This window comes from Centruroides sculpturatus, unplaced genomic scaffold (genome assembly GCF_000671375.1).
Source record: "Centruroides sculpturatus isolate CEXI.00-Female unplaced genomic scaffold, Cexi_2.0 scaffold646, whole genome shotgun sequence".
NCBI classification, from domain to species: Eukaryota; Metazoa; Arthropoda; class Arachnida; order Scorpiones; family Buthidae; genus Centruroides; species Centruroides sculpturatus.
The window spans coordinates 253,777-271,292 of record NW_019384827.1 but is presented as its reverse complement, the minus strand read 5'-3'; the positions used below and the strand labels follow the sequence as shown (position 1 = coordinate 271,292).

General features: G+C 26.1%; 1 protein-coding gene across 1 annotated transcript in view; it reads right to left on the bottom strand.

The window, feature by feature from the left end:
- Nucleotides 1-17,516, bottom strand: part of LOC111630034 (protein CLEC16A homolog) — a 75,812-nt gene that overhangs the window by 37,135 nt on the left and 21,161 nt on the right. Inside the window, exons 5-9 of the mRNA XM_023374036.1 lie at nucleotides 14,934-15,001; nucleotides 13,535-13,615; nucleotides 6,837-6,942; nucleotides 6,638-6,761; nucleotides 6,363-6,550 (exon numbers count right to left, since the gene is read on the bottom strand). Coding sequence (XP_023229804.1) covers nucleotides 6,363-6,550; nucleotides 6,638-6,761; nucleotides 6,837-6,942; nucleotides 13,535-13,615; nucleotides 14,934-15,001 — 567 coding nt within the window. The remainder of the gene's footprint in view (nucleotides 1-6,362; nucleotides 6,551-6,637; nucleotides 6,762-6,836; nucleotides 6,943-13,534; nucleotides 13,616-14,933; nucleotides 15,002-17,516) is intronic.

Here is a 17,516-nt window from a genome sequence, read left to right as displayed (position 1 = left end):
GAAAACCAGCTTTGAGCAACGGCGTAGTCGAACGGTACACACTCGGTAAGTAATCCTATAATTTTTTGTTTATAGCATAGTTTATACAGATTATTCCCAAAAAATTATACGTGTTTTGGAAATGCTGAGTGGAATTAGTCTAGAATTGGTTAATTTTATATAAGAAAACCTTTCAAACAGCCTTAGTCCGTAAACTTCACACCTATCGGGCTGCGATTGGCTCATGTATTTAATCATTCCTACAATGTAAAATTCGATTAGCGTGGAACATATCTAAGCGTTATAGGGGGGTCTACTGTATATATATAATAGAAATAAAAATATCATTTATCAATTTTGATCACTAAAATATTCATTTTAATAAATTTAGATATAAAATTTTATTTATTATTTTTTACAAAAATAAAATTCTAAGTACAGCAGACTTGCGTACAATGTGGAATGTATAGGAAATTGCATTATACAAGATATGCATTAACAGATGATTTTATGCAAGCGTAAACTTATTATATTATAAGAATTCGTTGCATTATATGAATTCACATTACAAGGGAACACATTATATAGTAGTTCACTGTATTTACTTATATTTAACCCATGCATTCCAAACAAAATTGATAAAATCATTTTCATGATTACTTTTTTTATTGCAATTATACTATAATAAAATTTAATATTAATAATAATTAAAATATCAACAATAAAATTTGTTTATTAAACATTTCAGTATGTTTTTCAAAGAATTAATTAGCATTATAAATTGGATATTTAAGAAAGTGAAAAATTAGTAAAAAAATTAAACTTAATGAAATAGTTTCAAATTAGACNTATGACTAATAAATATATATAATAATAATAATAATATTTCAAATTATATATTAATAAAAAATAATCATAATTCAAAAAATATCATTTTATTTCACATCAAGATTATATATACTTGACATTATGTAATCTGCAAATTCACAGTTTCTAATAAAAAATTTGCATCTCTGCACCAGGAACTAGCTAAATATTTTACACATACAATCAACAATCCTCAAAACATGCCAAAATTTCTTGCATGGGACATCACATACTTGAAACTCAAAAATGACATCATCAGAGAGACAAACTAATCACATGTCTTACTACACTTTACAAAATACTTAATTCAATCATCATAAACAAAATATACAATTGCATAGAACAACACAACAGAGTAACAAAGGCTATCTTAGAAACAATATGATGCAAAGAACATTTTCTCATAGTTTCAGTCATTCTATGATAAGCACACAACAGAAACCTACATGTAGTATTTGTAAATTCTGGAGATTGATTAAAATATATTTAGACATATAAATTTTAAAAAACTTTCAAAAGAAAATTCACTGATCTTTTTAACAGTCCTTTTTTTTATTATTGAAGACTTATGCACTTCAAACTGTATTATTTAACAGTTCTTCTTCAGTGGTAGAAACACACAATAACTTGAAAGCTCTGGTATACAAGAGTTCCAAGATCTCTTTAATAATAAAATAAGGACTGTTTAAAAGATCAGTGTAATTTAATCATATTTATTATTTTAAAGTGAATTTTCTTTTGAAAGTTTTTTAAAATTTATATATATAAATATATATTTTTTAAAAAAACTACATGTAGTACATACATATTACAGGAAGGCATTTGACAGCATCATGCACTCATAACCAAATACACATAAGGCAAGGCATTTTCCAGAAAGATTCATTAACTCTACTTAATGTGTTTTTATGGTTACATGTCTGGCCTTAAATCCACTATCCAATATGTTAAATGATAGTAAATATGGATACAGATTCAAACACAACAAAACAACAAAATACCATATTATCTCATCTTATGTAGTTGGATGACAAAATTTTAAGCATTCACACAAACACAGCTAAAATCATCTATTAGAAGTTATACACAGTTACTCCAATGACATTCAAATAAAATTTGGCCTAGATAAATGAAGAACACTTCACATAGAAAAAGGAACCCTGAAGAAAAATTATTATGTACTCATAAGTGGAGACATCATTAAATCTATAGATAAGAGCAAAGTATACAAATATTTAAGATTCCAACAGGTTAAACTCACAGAACACATACAAATAAAGCAAGGACTAACAAAAGAATAAAACAGCAGATTAAACTCAAAACTACAACACAGATGAATGCAAAACATACATTTAAAGCAATCAACAAGCATGCATACAGTTCCACATGCACAGCAATGTCATGTTCTATAAATTTTAAATTATGTATTCTGATCTATTAAAAACAGTAGAAAATATTTGTTTATTTATTAAAATCTTTTTCATTGTTGGATTCCTGATGATATTTTTGTTAAGTATAGTACTTTCATCCAGTTTTTCTTGTATTCATTGGTGTTTACTAAATCAACATATATGTTGCTTCAGCATGGACATATCTGGATTTATACATTGGACACACACAGAACTAAACCAACTCCAAAATACAAACATCATTAACAAAACACAACAAACACCACTCCAAGTTGTCCATAGAAAGACTGACTTTTAAAGAGGGAGAATGAGGCTGTACAGAAATTATAAATCTACACTACAAACATCAAGTCAAAGTGATGGTGACTCATGCCTCTTTAGAGAGATGAAAGGGTTCATGACTGCCATACAAGACCATGTTATAAAGACATGAACTACAATGAAGATACATTTTAAAAGCCAACACTTTACAGAGGATACTTGTATGAAGTGTCATGTCATGTATGAAACCATACAACACATCACATCTGGTTGCATAATGTAAATATNAAATAAACAAACCTTACACTGATAATTAGAATATATAATTAAGAATCTACTTAATTCTGAAAGCCAAATACAGTAATTGAGTAATATTTTAGCGCTCTTTTCCACCTTTTCTCAGCTCAAACTGATTGGAATATGGAACTTAGACAAAAAGAAAATATAAAATTATAAAATATATATGATTTAAATTTACAATAATAATAATAATAATAATGGTATAAATACACACAGATATTAAAAATACAAACAAATCAATAATAATAACACTACCATCCCAGAGTAATATTACATTAAATATAGATGAATAATTAAAAAAACTATGTATTGGGTTGAATCATAACTAATGTCATTTTTTCTGACTTGTTTTCATGCTGTAGTATAACTTGTAAATTACACCAATCAGCCCAAATGTTCTAGTTTGTTAATTACATAATGGTTTTAATAACAATTTTCATAGTGGTTTTTGATTATTTTTTAAAAAGTGAAGTTATTAGTGTCAATCAAAATCAACTTCTCAGAAGAACATTTAAGGCATGTAATGTTATATAACTTTACAAAAGATAATGCTGCAGTTACAGTAACAAACAACATATTTAGTGTGTATGATAGTGAAGCCTTGAATATAAGGAAATGTCAGTGTTGATTATGAAATTGCTGCAATAGAATTCTGATCTGAAACTATCTACACAAGAAATTGTAGAAAAATTTGGAGTATCTCAATCAACAGTAATTAGGCAGTTACACCAGCTAAAAAAGATAAATAAGTGTAGGATATGGGTTCTACAGGACCTTACTGAAAAGAATCATCTGGACTGCTTATCTGTACGTTTGACTTCTTACTAGACAAGAGCAAATCTCATTTCTGGATAGAATAGTAATGAGAATGAGAAGTGGGCATTATTATACACTAATAACATTTGTAAAAGACAGTGGTTAGATCCAAAGTCTATTCTAGATCCAAAACCAAAATATGGTCTTCATCCTTAAAAAGGTGTTGCAGTATGTGTGGTGGGATATGAGAAGAATACTGCACTATAAGTTGTTGAATCCAAATGAAATGATAAATGCTACTTTATACTGCCAGCAATTTAAAAAACTTCAAAAAACGTCTATATTTGACAAACAGGAAGAATGTTACTTTGTTGCAGGTTGCAATAGCCACCCAACAAAAATTAAGAGCTTATTTGGGAAGTTCTCTCTCATCTCTCTTATAGCCCCAATCAAGTACCTACAGATTACCACCCTTTTCAATCCCTTTAAAACAGCCTTAATTAAAAAGTTATAATTTAGAAGAAGCTATTCAGAAGCATACAGAAATTTTTTTGAATCAAAATTACATGATTTTTATAAGAAAGACATTGAAAAACTTGTAAATCAATGAGAAAATGTCATATTTAATAAGAAACATTATATATTGGATTAAATACACATTTTTTGTGTTAATAAGGTCTATTAAAACTTATAAAAAAAAAACATTACTTATGACTGACCAATAATTTTATAGTACAAAGTCATCAGCATTCTTTAATTGTTATGTATATGCAAAATCAATATGAATAACAATATGTTCATTAATGAATGTAAAATGTTTAAGACAAATAAATAGTTGTTACAAAAATTTTAGGGAAATATGTTTATACATTTCTCCAATAGTATTAGTTTATGCCAATTAAGCATTGATATTTCTATCCAAGACCCATTTTGAAAGTCCTCAAGCCTTTCTGCATTAGGATTTAAAAGAAAAAGAAATGTGCTTAAACTCTTGTGTAAATTTATAAATATAGATCTAACATAATAGTTAAACTTATCAATCTACAAATAGTTCCAATCCAATAGTTAACTTTATTTGGTTTTCAGAATTAAGCAGCTTTCTAATTATTTTTATCATCATTAATAGTAATATTAATGTAAATATTACTTACAAAGTGAAGTTTCATTTCTAATATTTTCAAAAAGAATATTTAATGTCTGAAGAAGCTGTACACAGTATGTTTTTCAAAGAATTAATTAGCATTATAAATTGGATATTTAAGAAAGTGAAAAATTAGTAAAAAAATTAAACTTAATGAAATAGTTTCAAATTAGACAAAGATTGTTCTGCTTTAGCCAAATTAACAGAAGGCAACAAATCATAAGTGAAANATAAAATTTAATATTAATAATAATTAAAATATCAACAATAAAATTTGTTTATTAAACATTTCAGTATGTTTTTCAAAGAATTAATTAGCATTATAAATTGGATATTTAAGAAAGTGAAAAATTAGTAAAAAAATTAAACTTAATGAAATAGTTTCAAATTAGACAAAGATTGTTCTGCTTTAGCCAAATTAACAGAAGGCAACAAATCATAAGTGAAATAAAACTGAATATCTAAACTCATAACTGAAATTAACAAAAGAAAAGAAAGGCTATATAAATTCCCGATAGAAGTATTTAGTTAAAATAAATTAAATAAATTGAACAATATTTCAGATAAAATTTCATTCCTTATAATAAAGTTTTTGGTTGAGTACTGTTAATAATAACTGAAATCTTTAAAAGTCAACCAACACTGCAGTATTACAATCTAATTACAGATTAGATTGTACTGTACTGTAGAGTACAGTACAGTACATGTTATAATGTTTTATTGAGAGATTTTATAAATGTTACTATCTGTAAACCAAAGTAGCTTGCTCTAAAAAGACATAATTCTGTTAAAACACATTTTTTTTTTCTTTCAATTTAAAACTATAAACAAAATGTATAAAAATTTACAAAATTTTTAGCACCTAAAATTATTTTATTTTCTGAAATAAACATTAAGCCAAAATTTGTTTACATTAAATAATATTTTTTTAACAAAACAAATCAAATTGAATGAATCAATTTCATTTATGAGGAATTTGGTTTTAATAAATTAACCCTTTGCATGTCTGTGATATGACACTTTTCTGATGAATTTTCTACGAAAACACTAATAGAGTAATAGTATGTCACAAACATGCAGTCTTCCTCTTCCTTCTCCTAGTGGTTGTCCAAGGTCATACTACTATATTAGAGAACGTCAATGTCTTGGCATTTAGCCAGAGCTGTTCACTTGAAAATGCAGATCTCATGTTCAAATAATTTTCTCCCACATAATATCTCATTATTATAATCAAATCTGATGTCATAAAATGTAATCTATTTTCTTTTTACATATCTAAATATACAATAATTACAGTTTATATATATGCGTATGTGCACACAGACACTTTTCCTCATATATGTGATAATGATCTATATATTTTTTTATGAAGAAATATTTAGATTTAATAAAGATTAGCTTTAGAAATTTTTAAAATGTTATCAACTACATTGAAGAAAGTTATGTATAAAAATTAACTAACTTTATACATATTTATTTACTTAATGCTCAATTAAATAAGTTGTTTTAAATAACCAGTATGTAATTAACAATTCATTCTCTTTCTGTAAGAGAATGCATATGTGATCTAAAACAACACACATCATTAACTTGTTTGGATTAGTAAGACAATTGTGATTTAAAAAAAATATAAATCAAAATTTATACTTCAATTTGTGAATGCCGCCTTCTTTTAGTTAAAGAATATACATAAAGTGGTATAAGAAGTCTATTTAATAGATGATCAGTTAAAACATCATTCAAAGCTTCAATTTGAAGACACAAAATATCATTGAGATAATGTAGATGGTCTAAATGTTCTGCTACTAAATCTGCTAGTCTCGTATAACTTTGATGACTAAATTGGATGTAAAATGAAATTTTAAGAAAATATGTTATATAATTATAAACATCACATAACATTAAATGCATGAATATTACTTACTCCGCATCTTTTCTGACGCAAGAATCTAACTCTAAAACATGGTTGCCAATAAACCAAACAAGATTGGAAAAATAAGGTGCAGCAGTTTTGTCCCGAATAAATTTTAACATTGCTTTATCATCCACTTTATTTTAAAAATATTTTAAAAATTAATAACATTTTATTATAAAAATTTTTTAAATAACTTAACAGTCTTTACCTTTAAAAACATTTAGTGTGAGTGTGCGAACAGCAATTCGTACCATACTTTCACCATGATTGAAGAACTTGATAGCTTCTGTATATAATGGAAAATCATTTGTATGCTAAAAAAAATGTAAATAAAAAGATAAGTAATTATAAAAAATGAATGTATATCTGAGAAATCTAAAGACATAAAATAATCAAAAATTAATATCATATACATTCATTAATTCTAATTTCAAGTGAAAAATGATACAACTGAGTTTACAGTATTAAAATTTTCAGTAGTAATTACATTATCAATAAATATTAAAATTAGAAACTGAAAATAGAATTCAGAACTATTTAATACGTAATATAAAAAGTCTAAAAACTGATCACTAGCAAAATACTATCTAATTAAATGAAATTTCTAACCTTACGATCTCTTAACTTTATTAAATTTTTTTACTAAAGAAAATTTCACTTGATAATACAGAAAAATTGTTACATATACATTTGTAATGTATATAATAAGATGTAAATATTGTACAAGAAAAATTATTGCTGTTAATGTTTAATAGAGATTTTACAGTTTGTAAATTTATGTATTGTTATAATATATTTGAAATAGGGTTTGTCTACTGAGCATCAATTTCTAGTTTTCTAGTTCTAGTTTAGTTTCCAGTCAAAACAACAGAATAATCATCACCACTCTTTTTTATCTGAGATTCACAATTTTATAAATGAGCTGAAACTAAATATCTGCAAAAACAAATTTAATAACAGAACTAATAATCATATTGAACATTATATATAGCTATAACAGAAGATTATCAATTCTTCATGATAAAACTCTGAAGTAATGAGCATTCTGTGGGAAACATACATTAGAACAAACTTGGTTGAACTAAATTGAAAAATAAACTAGTTTTATATAAATGCTTTAAATGGAAGCAGAAACACTAAAAGGTAAATAATGTTAATCATTGTTGCACACTCAGAGATATACAAATGCTCAAAGAACACAATCTTTTTCCACTTTCAATAAAAATACATGCATTTAATTATTTGTGCCTCTATTTCCTTAATATTTTAATTTTGTTTTTTATATTTTATATTGTCCACACAGACCTTGTTTATAAATAGGACCTATTATACTGATGTAGTTTCAAATTAGCAAAAGGAGGCAGTCTTAGTCAAAAAAATAAAGCAAAATGTCTTTATTTTCACCTATATACTCTTTTTGTGTGTTTTGGAACTTTAGACCCCACCTCAGCAGGTTTACAACATTCTGTAATAATATATAAAATTAAAAAATATATATATATTACACCTGACAAAATTTAAAAACACTTGCATCTCTACTGTCTGATATTAATACAACAGTAATAATGGCAAAGTATCCAAAAGATAGAGCTAAACAATTATAGGAAAGTTTTTCTAATTTACACCTTATTTTCTTGCTATAAAAAAATTTTTAAACTTCTGTACAAAATGTTAAAATTCTCACTCACTAATTAATTTTATTTAACTATATTTCCATTCTGTGTTTCTTCAAGTTCTCATTTCCTCTCTATTCCTTCCTATTGCTTCCATTTTAAATATCTCTCTATAAATAAAACTGTTCCATGATTGGTGGATTTATCTTCCTAGATTATCATTAATTCTATTGCCTTGTTTTTTTATGTAAATATGCTCAAATAATTGCTTTTTATAACTATTTCTTTCTTTTTTCTTCATTTTTATTGTATTTAAATTAATTTTGCATCCTTCTTTATGACAGTGCTTGGCCACTGCTAAATTTGCATAATTACATTTAATTTATCTTATATGTTCCTTTATACATATTTTAAGTTTTCTTTTTGTTTCCCCTATGTATATTTTACCTTGTCCACAACATCAAAACAAATATACTACTCTTTTTTCTTCTATTATTTCAGTGTTTTTGTTATTGTTTGTATAATATAAATATTTTTTAATAAATCATTTTTTTTTGGTATTAAATTTATTTTATTATTTAAAAGTTTCTTTATTCTTTCAAATAATTTAGGAATATATTTAAATTTCATATATTTTTTATCATCTAAAAATGTTTTATTTCTATTTTCATTTTTATTACTTTACTTATCCATTCTAATAATAATTTTTTAGGGTGATCATTAAACAAATACAAAAAAATTCCTCTAACTTAAAATCTGTAACTTGAATATTTCTTTAACTTGAAGAAAACAAAGTACTCAGTAGGTCTCGATGGAAGAGCATAGGAATTTAACATCTCCAACTTGAATTTTTTTCAAGTGGAAGTTTTTCAGAGTTTCCGACATAGAGTTATGTTACTTTCAACTTCCCTGACTCAAGTTTTAGTATTTATTCTATCCAAGGTGATCCTAATTATCAATTTCCATGAAATTTTCAGACAGTCAGTTGTATCTACTCTCTAACACCAATTTTCAGACAACGTTCCAGTCCAACGCGAGAGGTCCTCTCACTTTACTTCAACAAGATGTAGAGTACCTGCAAAACTGTTTGATTCCATTAGTTACATTGCACTTTTTGCTGAAAGGCATTACACAGGCTGTTTAAAAGAAAAGAAAAAAAACTATTAAAGATTCTTTATGTAATGCAAGAGAGATAAATATACAAATCTATTCAGAACTGATATTATATGCTCACATTACTCTGTTGTTGTCTAACTTGAACCATTTGTAACTTAAAGTTTTTCCTACTCCTTGGAACTTCAAGTTAGAGAAGTATTATTATATTTTTACTATTTGTTGTATTTTTTTCCTGATTTTCTATTTTACTAGTTCTACTTTTAATTTTANCATATAATATCGGGCTATATTTTGGCAATGCCAATTTGAATTACTGATTAATTTGTCCCTAGAGGGAGGTGTTAGACACCATCTCGTATTAAATTTAAATCCATATTCTAATTCTTGGTTTCTTAAAACTTATATTTAATTGTAATTTGAACCAGCTAAAATCATTCTAAAGAATGCTTTTCAACCAGATCAATTACCAGATGTATTCTGATGATTTAAAATTGGAAAAAAGTAATAAGCAATTCTGTTATTACCCTTTTTTCTCAAATTATATTTGCGTAACAATCATTATCACTAATAGAATTCATAATTTTTTAATAATTTACATAAATAAAACCTAATTCAAAGCTCATAATTTGCATTTAATATTACTGATAAAAACTGTACATTTACAAAAATTACTAATACTATTTTATTAAAAATTTGCATAAAAAACAACTTGGTTAGCAAAACAAAGTATTTTTTTTATAATTAGGCGGTTTAAATAGATAATGTTGCAAGGCAAACAAACAGCAAAATGAATGCATGCACAAAATATGAAACAACATACAATACAAAAGACGAAATCAATAGCAGAGCTTATGCCTCCACCTTTCTAAAAATGTCAGAAAAGTTTATATTTGATTTAGTCACTGAGTTTGGCAAGACAAAAATTTTTATGAGTGCATATTTGCATTTTTGTTATAACATATGAAAAAAGTGAAACCTAACAATATGGAATTCTATTTTAGGCTCTACTATACAGAAATGTCTGTGATGCTTCTAAAAGTTCAGGGATGTGACCAAAAAAAATTTTACAATTAATTTGAACAACTTTGTAATGGTTCTGAACTGATTAAAAATGAATAATGATTATACTGACTAACTTTAAATATGAATATATTTTGAAAATTAATGACTTAATTTGATTTAAAAAAAGACTAACAATCCAAAAATATCCAATTATTTTGAACATTTCATTCAGCTGAATTCAAAATATTTTATCATAAGGTGAGTCAATGTAAAACTTATTCTGTATCTTTTCTCATCAGATAAAAAAAAACATGCTTTTTGATTTTTCTAATATGCATGATTATGCAAGTTCAGATCTGAACTTTAATATGTACAGTATATTAAACATAATTTTAGATCATAACCCGTATACTGTTAGAATAACTATGTTTAACAGTGATTCAATAAAGAAAAACTAGCATGTTTTTACAGTTAACCCTACTCTAAAATAATTTTTATTAATTTAATCTGCATGTATCCAAATGTAATCTGATAAACATTAAATAAATCCATTTAAATCATTACATAATTTTTGTACTAAAAGATTTTTCTGAAAAAAGAGAATTTTTGAAAGCATGTAAACTGATGAAAATAGATATATAAAGCAATATTGCTCAAAAATATGCTGTATGAAAATGTTATCATTTAAACTGAATTAATTGTTGAAATGTAAAATAAACAAACACATAATGTGATCACAATTTATATATTATGATAAATAATTTTAAAATAATACAATCTTAAAATGCAAAAAACAATTATTAAGTCTTATTACACATGTAAAAGTTAAAAATAATGTATATAAACATATTCCAAAGCCCAATTCACTACAATAAAGCCACACCAACTTATCATATAATATCGGGCTATATTTTGGCAATGCCAATTTGAATTACTGATTAATTTGTCCCTAGAGGGAGGTGTTAGACACCATCTCGTATTAAATTTAATAATTATAAATTAATTAAATAATTTTAGACTAATTTGGAAGAAAAGAATCAGTCCAAAGCAGAACTCCAACCTGCAACTCCTGCTTGCCAAGCAAATGCGTTGCCAATTATGCTACCTGGACCTCCAGTCCGATCTCCTCTTCCAGGTATATTTAATTTGCATATAACCATCAACTGGGGACACATTCAGCACCCTTGTGTTATAAACTCCCACACATTTTTCTTCCAGATGTGTGCGTTGTGTGGGAGTTTACCAGATGAGGGCACTGAGTGCATTCCCAGTTGATACCAGTTGATAGTTATATCATGAGTTAAATATACCTGGAAGAAGAGATCAGACTGGAGGTCTGGGAAGTGTAATTGGCAACACATCCTCACAGCAAGAGGGAGTTGTGGGTTTAAGTCCCGCTCTGGACTGATTCTTTTCTTCCAATTATTCTAAAATTATTTAATTAAATTTAATACGAGACTGTACCTAATGCCTCCCTTAGGGACAAATTAATTCAAATTATCATCACCAGAGTATAGCCTAATATTATACAAGTTGGTGTAGCTTTATTAAAAATAATGCATTATATGTATTGTTCGTGTGAGGTTTAGAAAACTCCTGACATAAGCATACCAATGAAAACAATCAGTATACAGCACTTACAAGGTCTGTTCAAAAAGTATCGGACCTTTGGTCGGCAAAAATAAANTGTTGTTTTTTTTTCCTGATTTTCTATTTTACTAGTTCTACTTTTAATTTTATCTATATACATTTTAAATATATCAAATTTATAATTAATTACTTTAGACCCTTGCATAGGTTTAACATATTTTTTATACTCTAATCTATCTTCTTTCCTTTGTATTGTAATATCTGAATAATTTATACTATTTTGTTTTTCTTTTTCTATTTCAAATATACAGTTCAAACATTCAAACAAACATACTATTTCAAACAAAACAGAAACAAATGACCAAATTAAGGAAAATATACAAATTTTCCTTAGTTTGATTTACTTGTTCCACTATTAATGCCTCATTTAATTATTTTGTCAAAAATAATTATACAGTCATCTGAATACCTATTACAAAATATTGCTTTATTTTTTTGACTAAGACTGCCTCTTTTTGCTAATTTGAAACTACACCAGTATAATAGGTCCTATTTATAAACAAGATCAATGTGGATAGTATAAAATATAAAAAACAAAATACATGCATTTATTTTATTATAAATATCATATTATCTGAAGAAAAATTGGTATGGTAAAAAAGAACATCCTAATTTTGCTTCCACATAGTGCCAAAGAACACAATAGAACTATTGTGAAAATTAAAAATTTTTGCTAGACAATTATAAAATCATCAATCAACAAAAAGCATCTGATAAAAAAATCAAAGAACATTAACAAAAAGCATCTATTACATACACCTAAATTATGATTACTTTACAATTATATATATAAAGAAAATCACACTTAAAATGATATTAAATTCAAAATACATTAAATCTTTTATATGTTAATTGAAAAGCATTGTTGCAGATTCACATTACTGATTATTGTGACACATATTTTATTTACATATTTTAGTGATAGCAAAAATCTTTAATACTGTAATAACCATTATTAAAGTAACTATGTAGCTAAAGATAAACTTTATGTAATATTCAAACATTTAAATCAAAATAAAAATATCCAAGAAATCCAGTGTAAGAAAAAGAAAACCACAGAACAACAAGAATAATCTAATACTGTAATTTTGAGAAAAAACATATATTTGAAAAGGTACTGTATATTAAACATATTTGAAAATTGGAATGCAATCATTCTATTTGATGGTAATGTGATCTGATCTGATATATTGTTACTGAATGAAATGATATCATTCTAGCCAATGAGGAAAGCTTTCATAACCACTTTTAGTAAAAAAAAAAAATGAATGACAATTTGAAGACTTTATAATTTAATATGTAAAGGTAATGTAAATTATATTTTTAGCAGATTAAGTTTGATTTGTGATTAAAAATATGATTACCGTAATATTTATTATATACAATCTAAAAACTTATAATTAGATATTAAGTTAATTTATTCTAAAAACAAAGCAATGAAACAAAATGTATTAATGGTAAAAAAAAACCTAAAAATTATAATTTAGTTTATGATATAAGTATATCATTATAAAAAAATACATACCTCATTATAAAAGAAGTGAATTGTATGAGTATTAAGCTTTAAAGATAATGTTTTCAAAAACGATATATAATAAGCCATAACCTACAAAAGAAAAAAAATTATATTTTTCACATTTTAAAACATCTTATGTCAAAGATTAGATTTAAACAAACATTGAAATTAGATTTACAAATAAAAATACTAAGAAATGAAACATATACACATGAGAAATGCGAAAGGCTGTTTTTTAGTCTAACAGATGCATGGAGTTTCAAGGTAGCTAGCCACTGGAGTTAACAAGAATATTGTCCAGTTTATTGTCAAACTCTGGCTAGTGGCTAACTTGGCACAGCATTGCACCAGCATCAAATAGCAAAGTTAAACATTGTTCAACTTTGGAGTTGTATTGATGGACCAAAGGTAGTATTTGACAACGTGATGGCAAAATTTATTTTGATAATAATACACAGAATAACTTTAATCCATCATCATTGAGAGCAGAGATATTCAGGATTATGGAATTTTTCAAACTTAGCTGTTCAGACATTATTAGCGATATAAAATGTTATTGTTAACAACAAATAATAGTTATATTAATGCTTATACCTGTACAGAATGCTGGCCTTAATAAAAAAAAAACAAAAATTTTTTACAGTTAATGTCTTTTTCATAAGAAACAATAAATCCTCAGTTTTTTCTTAAATAATAAGCTTTTGCACAATAAAAATAAAGTTCTTGAACAATTGTTTCTCAACAAATTTTATTACCTAGATCATATCCGAATAATTATCAATAAACCAAGATTTATCATATTTCAGAAATGACAATCTGAACTTGGAAATACTCTTCACTTATTACAGATTTGTTTTCTAGGATAAATTAGCAAAATTATACATAATATATAACTTTACTAATGCAGTAGAACCTCAATTTCCTGAGGTAGTGCAGACTGATAGTACTTCAAATAAAACAGACAGCAAGAATCATTCTGATTAATTAAAAATTACAAATAAGTTATAAAAGATTTACATGGTATCACTTTTATTTTTAAATCTTAGTAACTTTAATTGTAATAACAATATTTTTTATATCATTTATTATATAGCTAATACATACAACAGTTTTAAGATCAAAAATTCATATTATTGTAGTTAAATTTTAATTAATTTGAATGGTTCATCTTACATAGAAGTTAACAGGAAAAAAATATATTAATACACGTTATCATTTAAACTTTTCTTTAAAAAGTCCTTTACAGTGTATTCACTCACAGGTTGCCCTTGCATAATACAGAGCCTCACTTAACTGGGATTTTATTGTATATAATAAATAGTTTGAAAATATTTAGATATTTTCAAACTATTATTTATAATTAAAATTAATTTATATTAACAATAAATAATAAATGCATTTTATTTACCTCTTCATCAGAAAAATCAAACTTATGTACAATAATTGAATTCACATGATTATTGGATAAAAGATAATCTGAAAATAATAATAATAATAATAATAATAATCATTAAAAACTTAGTTGAATGTGCAAAAAATCTTTCAACAAATACAAAATTATATATTAACTAAAAATAATATACATATATTCTAAACACTATTTTTGATGATTATTTCTAGATGACAAAAGTTTTATATACTGTCAGCAGTAAAAAGCAAAAAACAGGCAGCTGTCATTTGAAAATCAATTTATATATACAGTCAACCCCCCTATAACGTGCGTTCCTATAACGACAATTCCTATAACGTAGCAAAAAAATTGTAGCAACATTCGTATAAAGCATCTCCTAAAACGTCTTCGCCGACTCGTTTCGCAACAAGATTGATAGAGTCTGGACCAATAGTGGATGAGAAGCCGAACTACTTTCCTCCAATCCTGCGCCATGCTACGGAGCGGCTAAATTGAGTTGGTATCGTCTGTACAGTATTATATATAAATTAGGTACTGTACATATAATTATATATTAATTATATATAAATTAGGTACTGTATATATAATTATATATTAACTTATTGTAACTTTATTATAATTAAATATATAATTTCTCGTAAGTTATTATATTAATTAATTAAAATATTTCTGAAACGTTTATGTAGTAATATGTTATAATAATAGTACATTCTTTACCTTTACATCCGTTTGACTGGTTGAAATCAAAATCAACCAACATTTTCACATCTAACTATTCCGAGAATAAATCATATCGTCATATTGATTTACATGACCTATAATAATGCGAAATGCCGTGTCCCTCTGGTCAAAATTGACGGTAGCGAATTCGAAGCAACGACAAACGGCACAAACAGAAAACAAACCGAAATTTAATTTAATTTAAATGGCCACTAAACATTTTCCATAGTAAGAATAACGACAATAATTCGTATTATTAGAAATTCCGCCAATCGTCGTTAAGACGATTATTTTTCCACCAATCGCTCGATGCGGGTGTCTTTAACTTTTATTTTCGTTTCCGTCAACCAATCGTCGTTCAAAATATTAAGAAGACGAACTTCTTCCAGTTTGAATCGAGAAAGTTTATATGTATGATGCAATTTCATTTTAAATAATGGAACTGAAGTTTTCATTATTTACTTGGAGAAAAGTAATTCGATACAAGTAGTTAAAGGACGAGTACGAGCGGAAAATAAATTTAAACAGCAAGGAATTAAGTTTCATTTGTAATACTTTACCATTCAATTGTAATACTAGTGTCTATTATTTTACACTCCAATATTATATAGGTTTATATAATCCCGGAGCAGTTACGAGTTTTGGATATCTTAAAACAGTCTAATATATAGGCTATATCAGAAAGTAAAAATAGGTTATTTAAAATCAAGAATTCCTATTCTTAAAGATCTGATAAGATTACAGCATTTTTAAACAGTAAATTTACTGTATTTTTGAAAATATTGGAATAAGAAAATTAAGAAGAAGGCAATTTCAATCCGTTATACGCCGAAGTTTAGCCATAATTTTAATTACGACTTTAATAAATAGTTTTCCGCGTTTACAAAAAGCAGTTGCGTAAATGTAAAAACCTAAAAATAATTAAAAATTTGAGAAAAAATACGCCGAATCATCATTAATTACACGATGACGGCTGAATTAACGATGTTGGCTTAGCGAAGGATGCGCTTAAACGCTCTATTTATGAATAATTAATTATAATTTACTCTTTTTCCCCACGAACTATTTTCGACGCAGCCAACAATACTTTGCCATTAATAACAAGAGTGATTTTTGTACGACAAAAGAAAATCAATGTCATTAGTTAATTACTCTCTGGTATCAACGTTTTTATTAATATAAATATCTTCTAATTTTTTATTATTAATAATTCGTATCCGATTTAAAATAATTACGAGTTATTATGTCTGTTAGAAGAATTGTTATCCTGGCTCACGCCGGAACGACGTAGAAATGAATTTGAAAATAATTAATAATAAAATAAATGGAATTAATGTAGCTGGTTATTTACTAAGACAAATTAATTTTAGTTTCCGAAATAAATAAGTTGATCAACGACATTATTTGGGTAAACACTCCTCGTTCCAATTATAATCCGCATATCCGATAGAGTAAAATATTCGCCAGGATAGAAAAATAGACTAAAATATCTTTAGAAAATCTCTAATTATTATAATTAAGGGCGAATCTATATGAAATTTACTGGTACAGTAACTAAGTTATTCGAGGAGCTTGCAGAAATCAGAAAAATTCAAAAAACAACGAACACTTTTAGCTATAAGATGATCAAATAGTAATTAAACAAATAATTATTGCGTAAGACTATGGTTAATTCATTTAAAATTACCTTAAAAATCTGTCATATATAATTAACTAGAAGAAGAAACTCTTTCATATTTTTCTAAATTTGAACTTTTCGTGTCGTTCGTGATCCGAATATTTTAATATTGAAAATTTGTTTACTTCGCTTTGGCATTTTGAATAACTCGACCGTGTAAATAATCCCGCCTTTTATTTAAA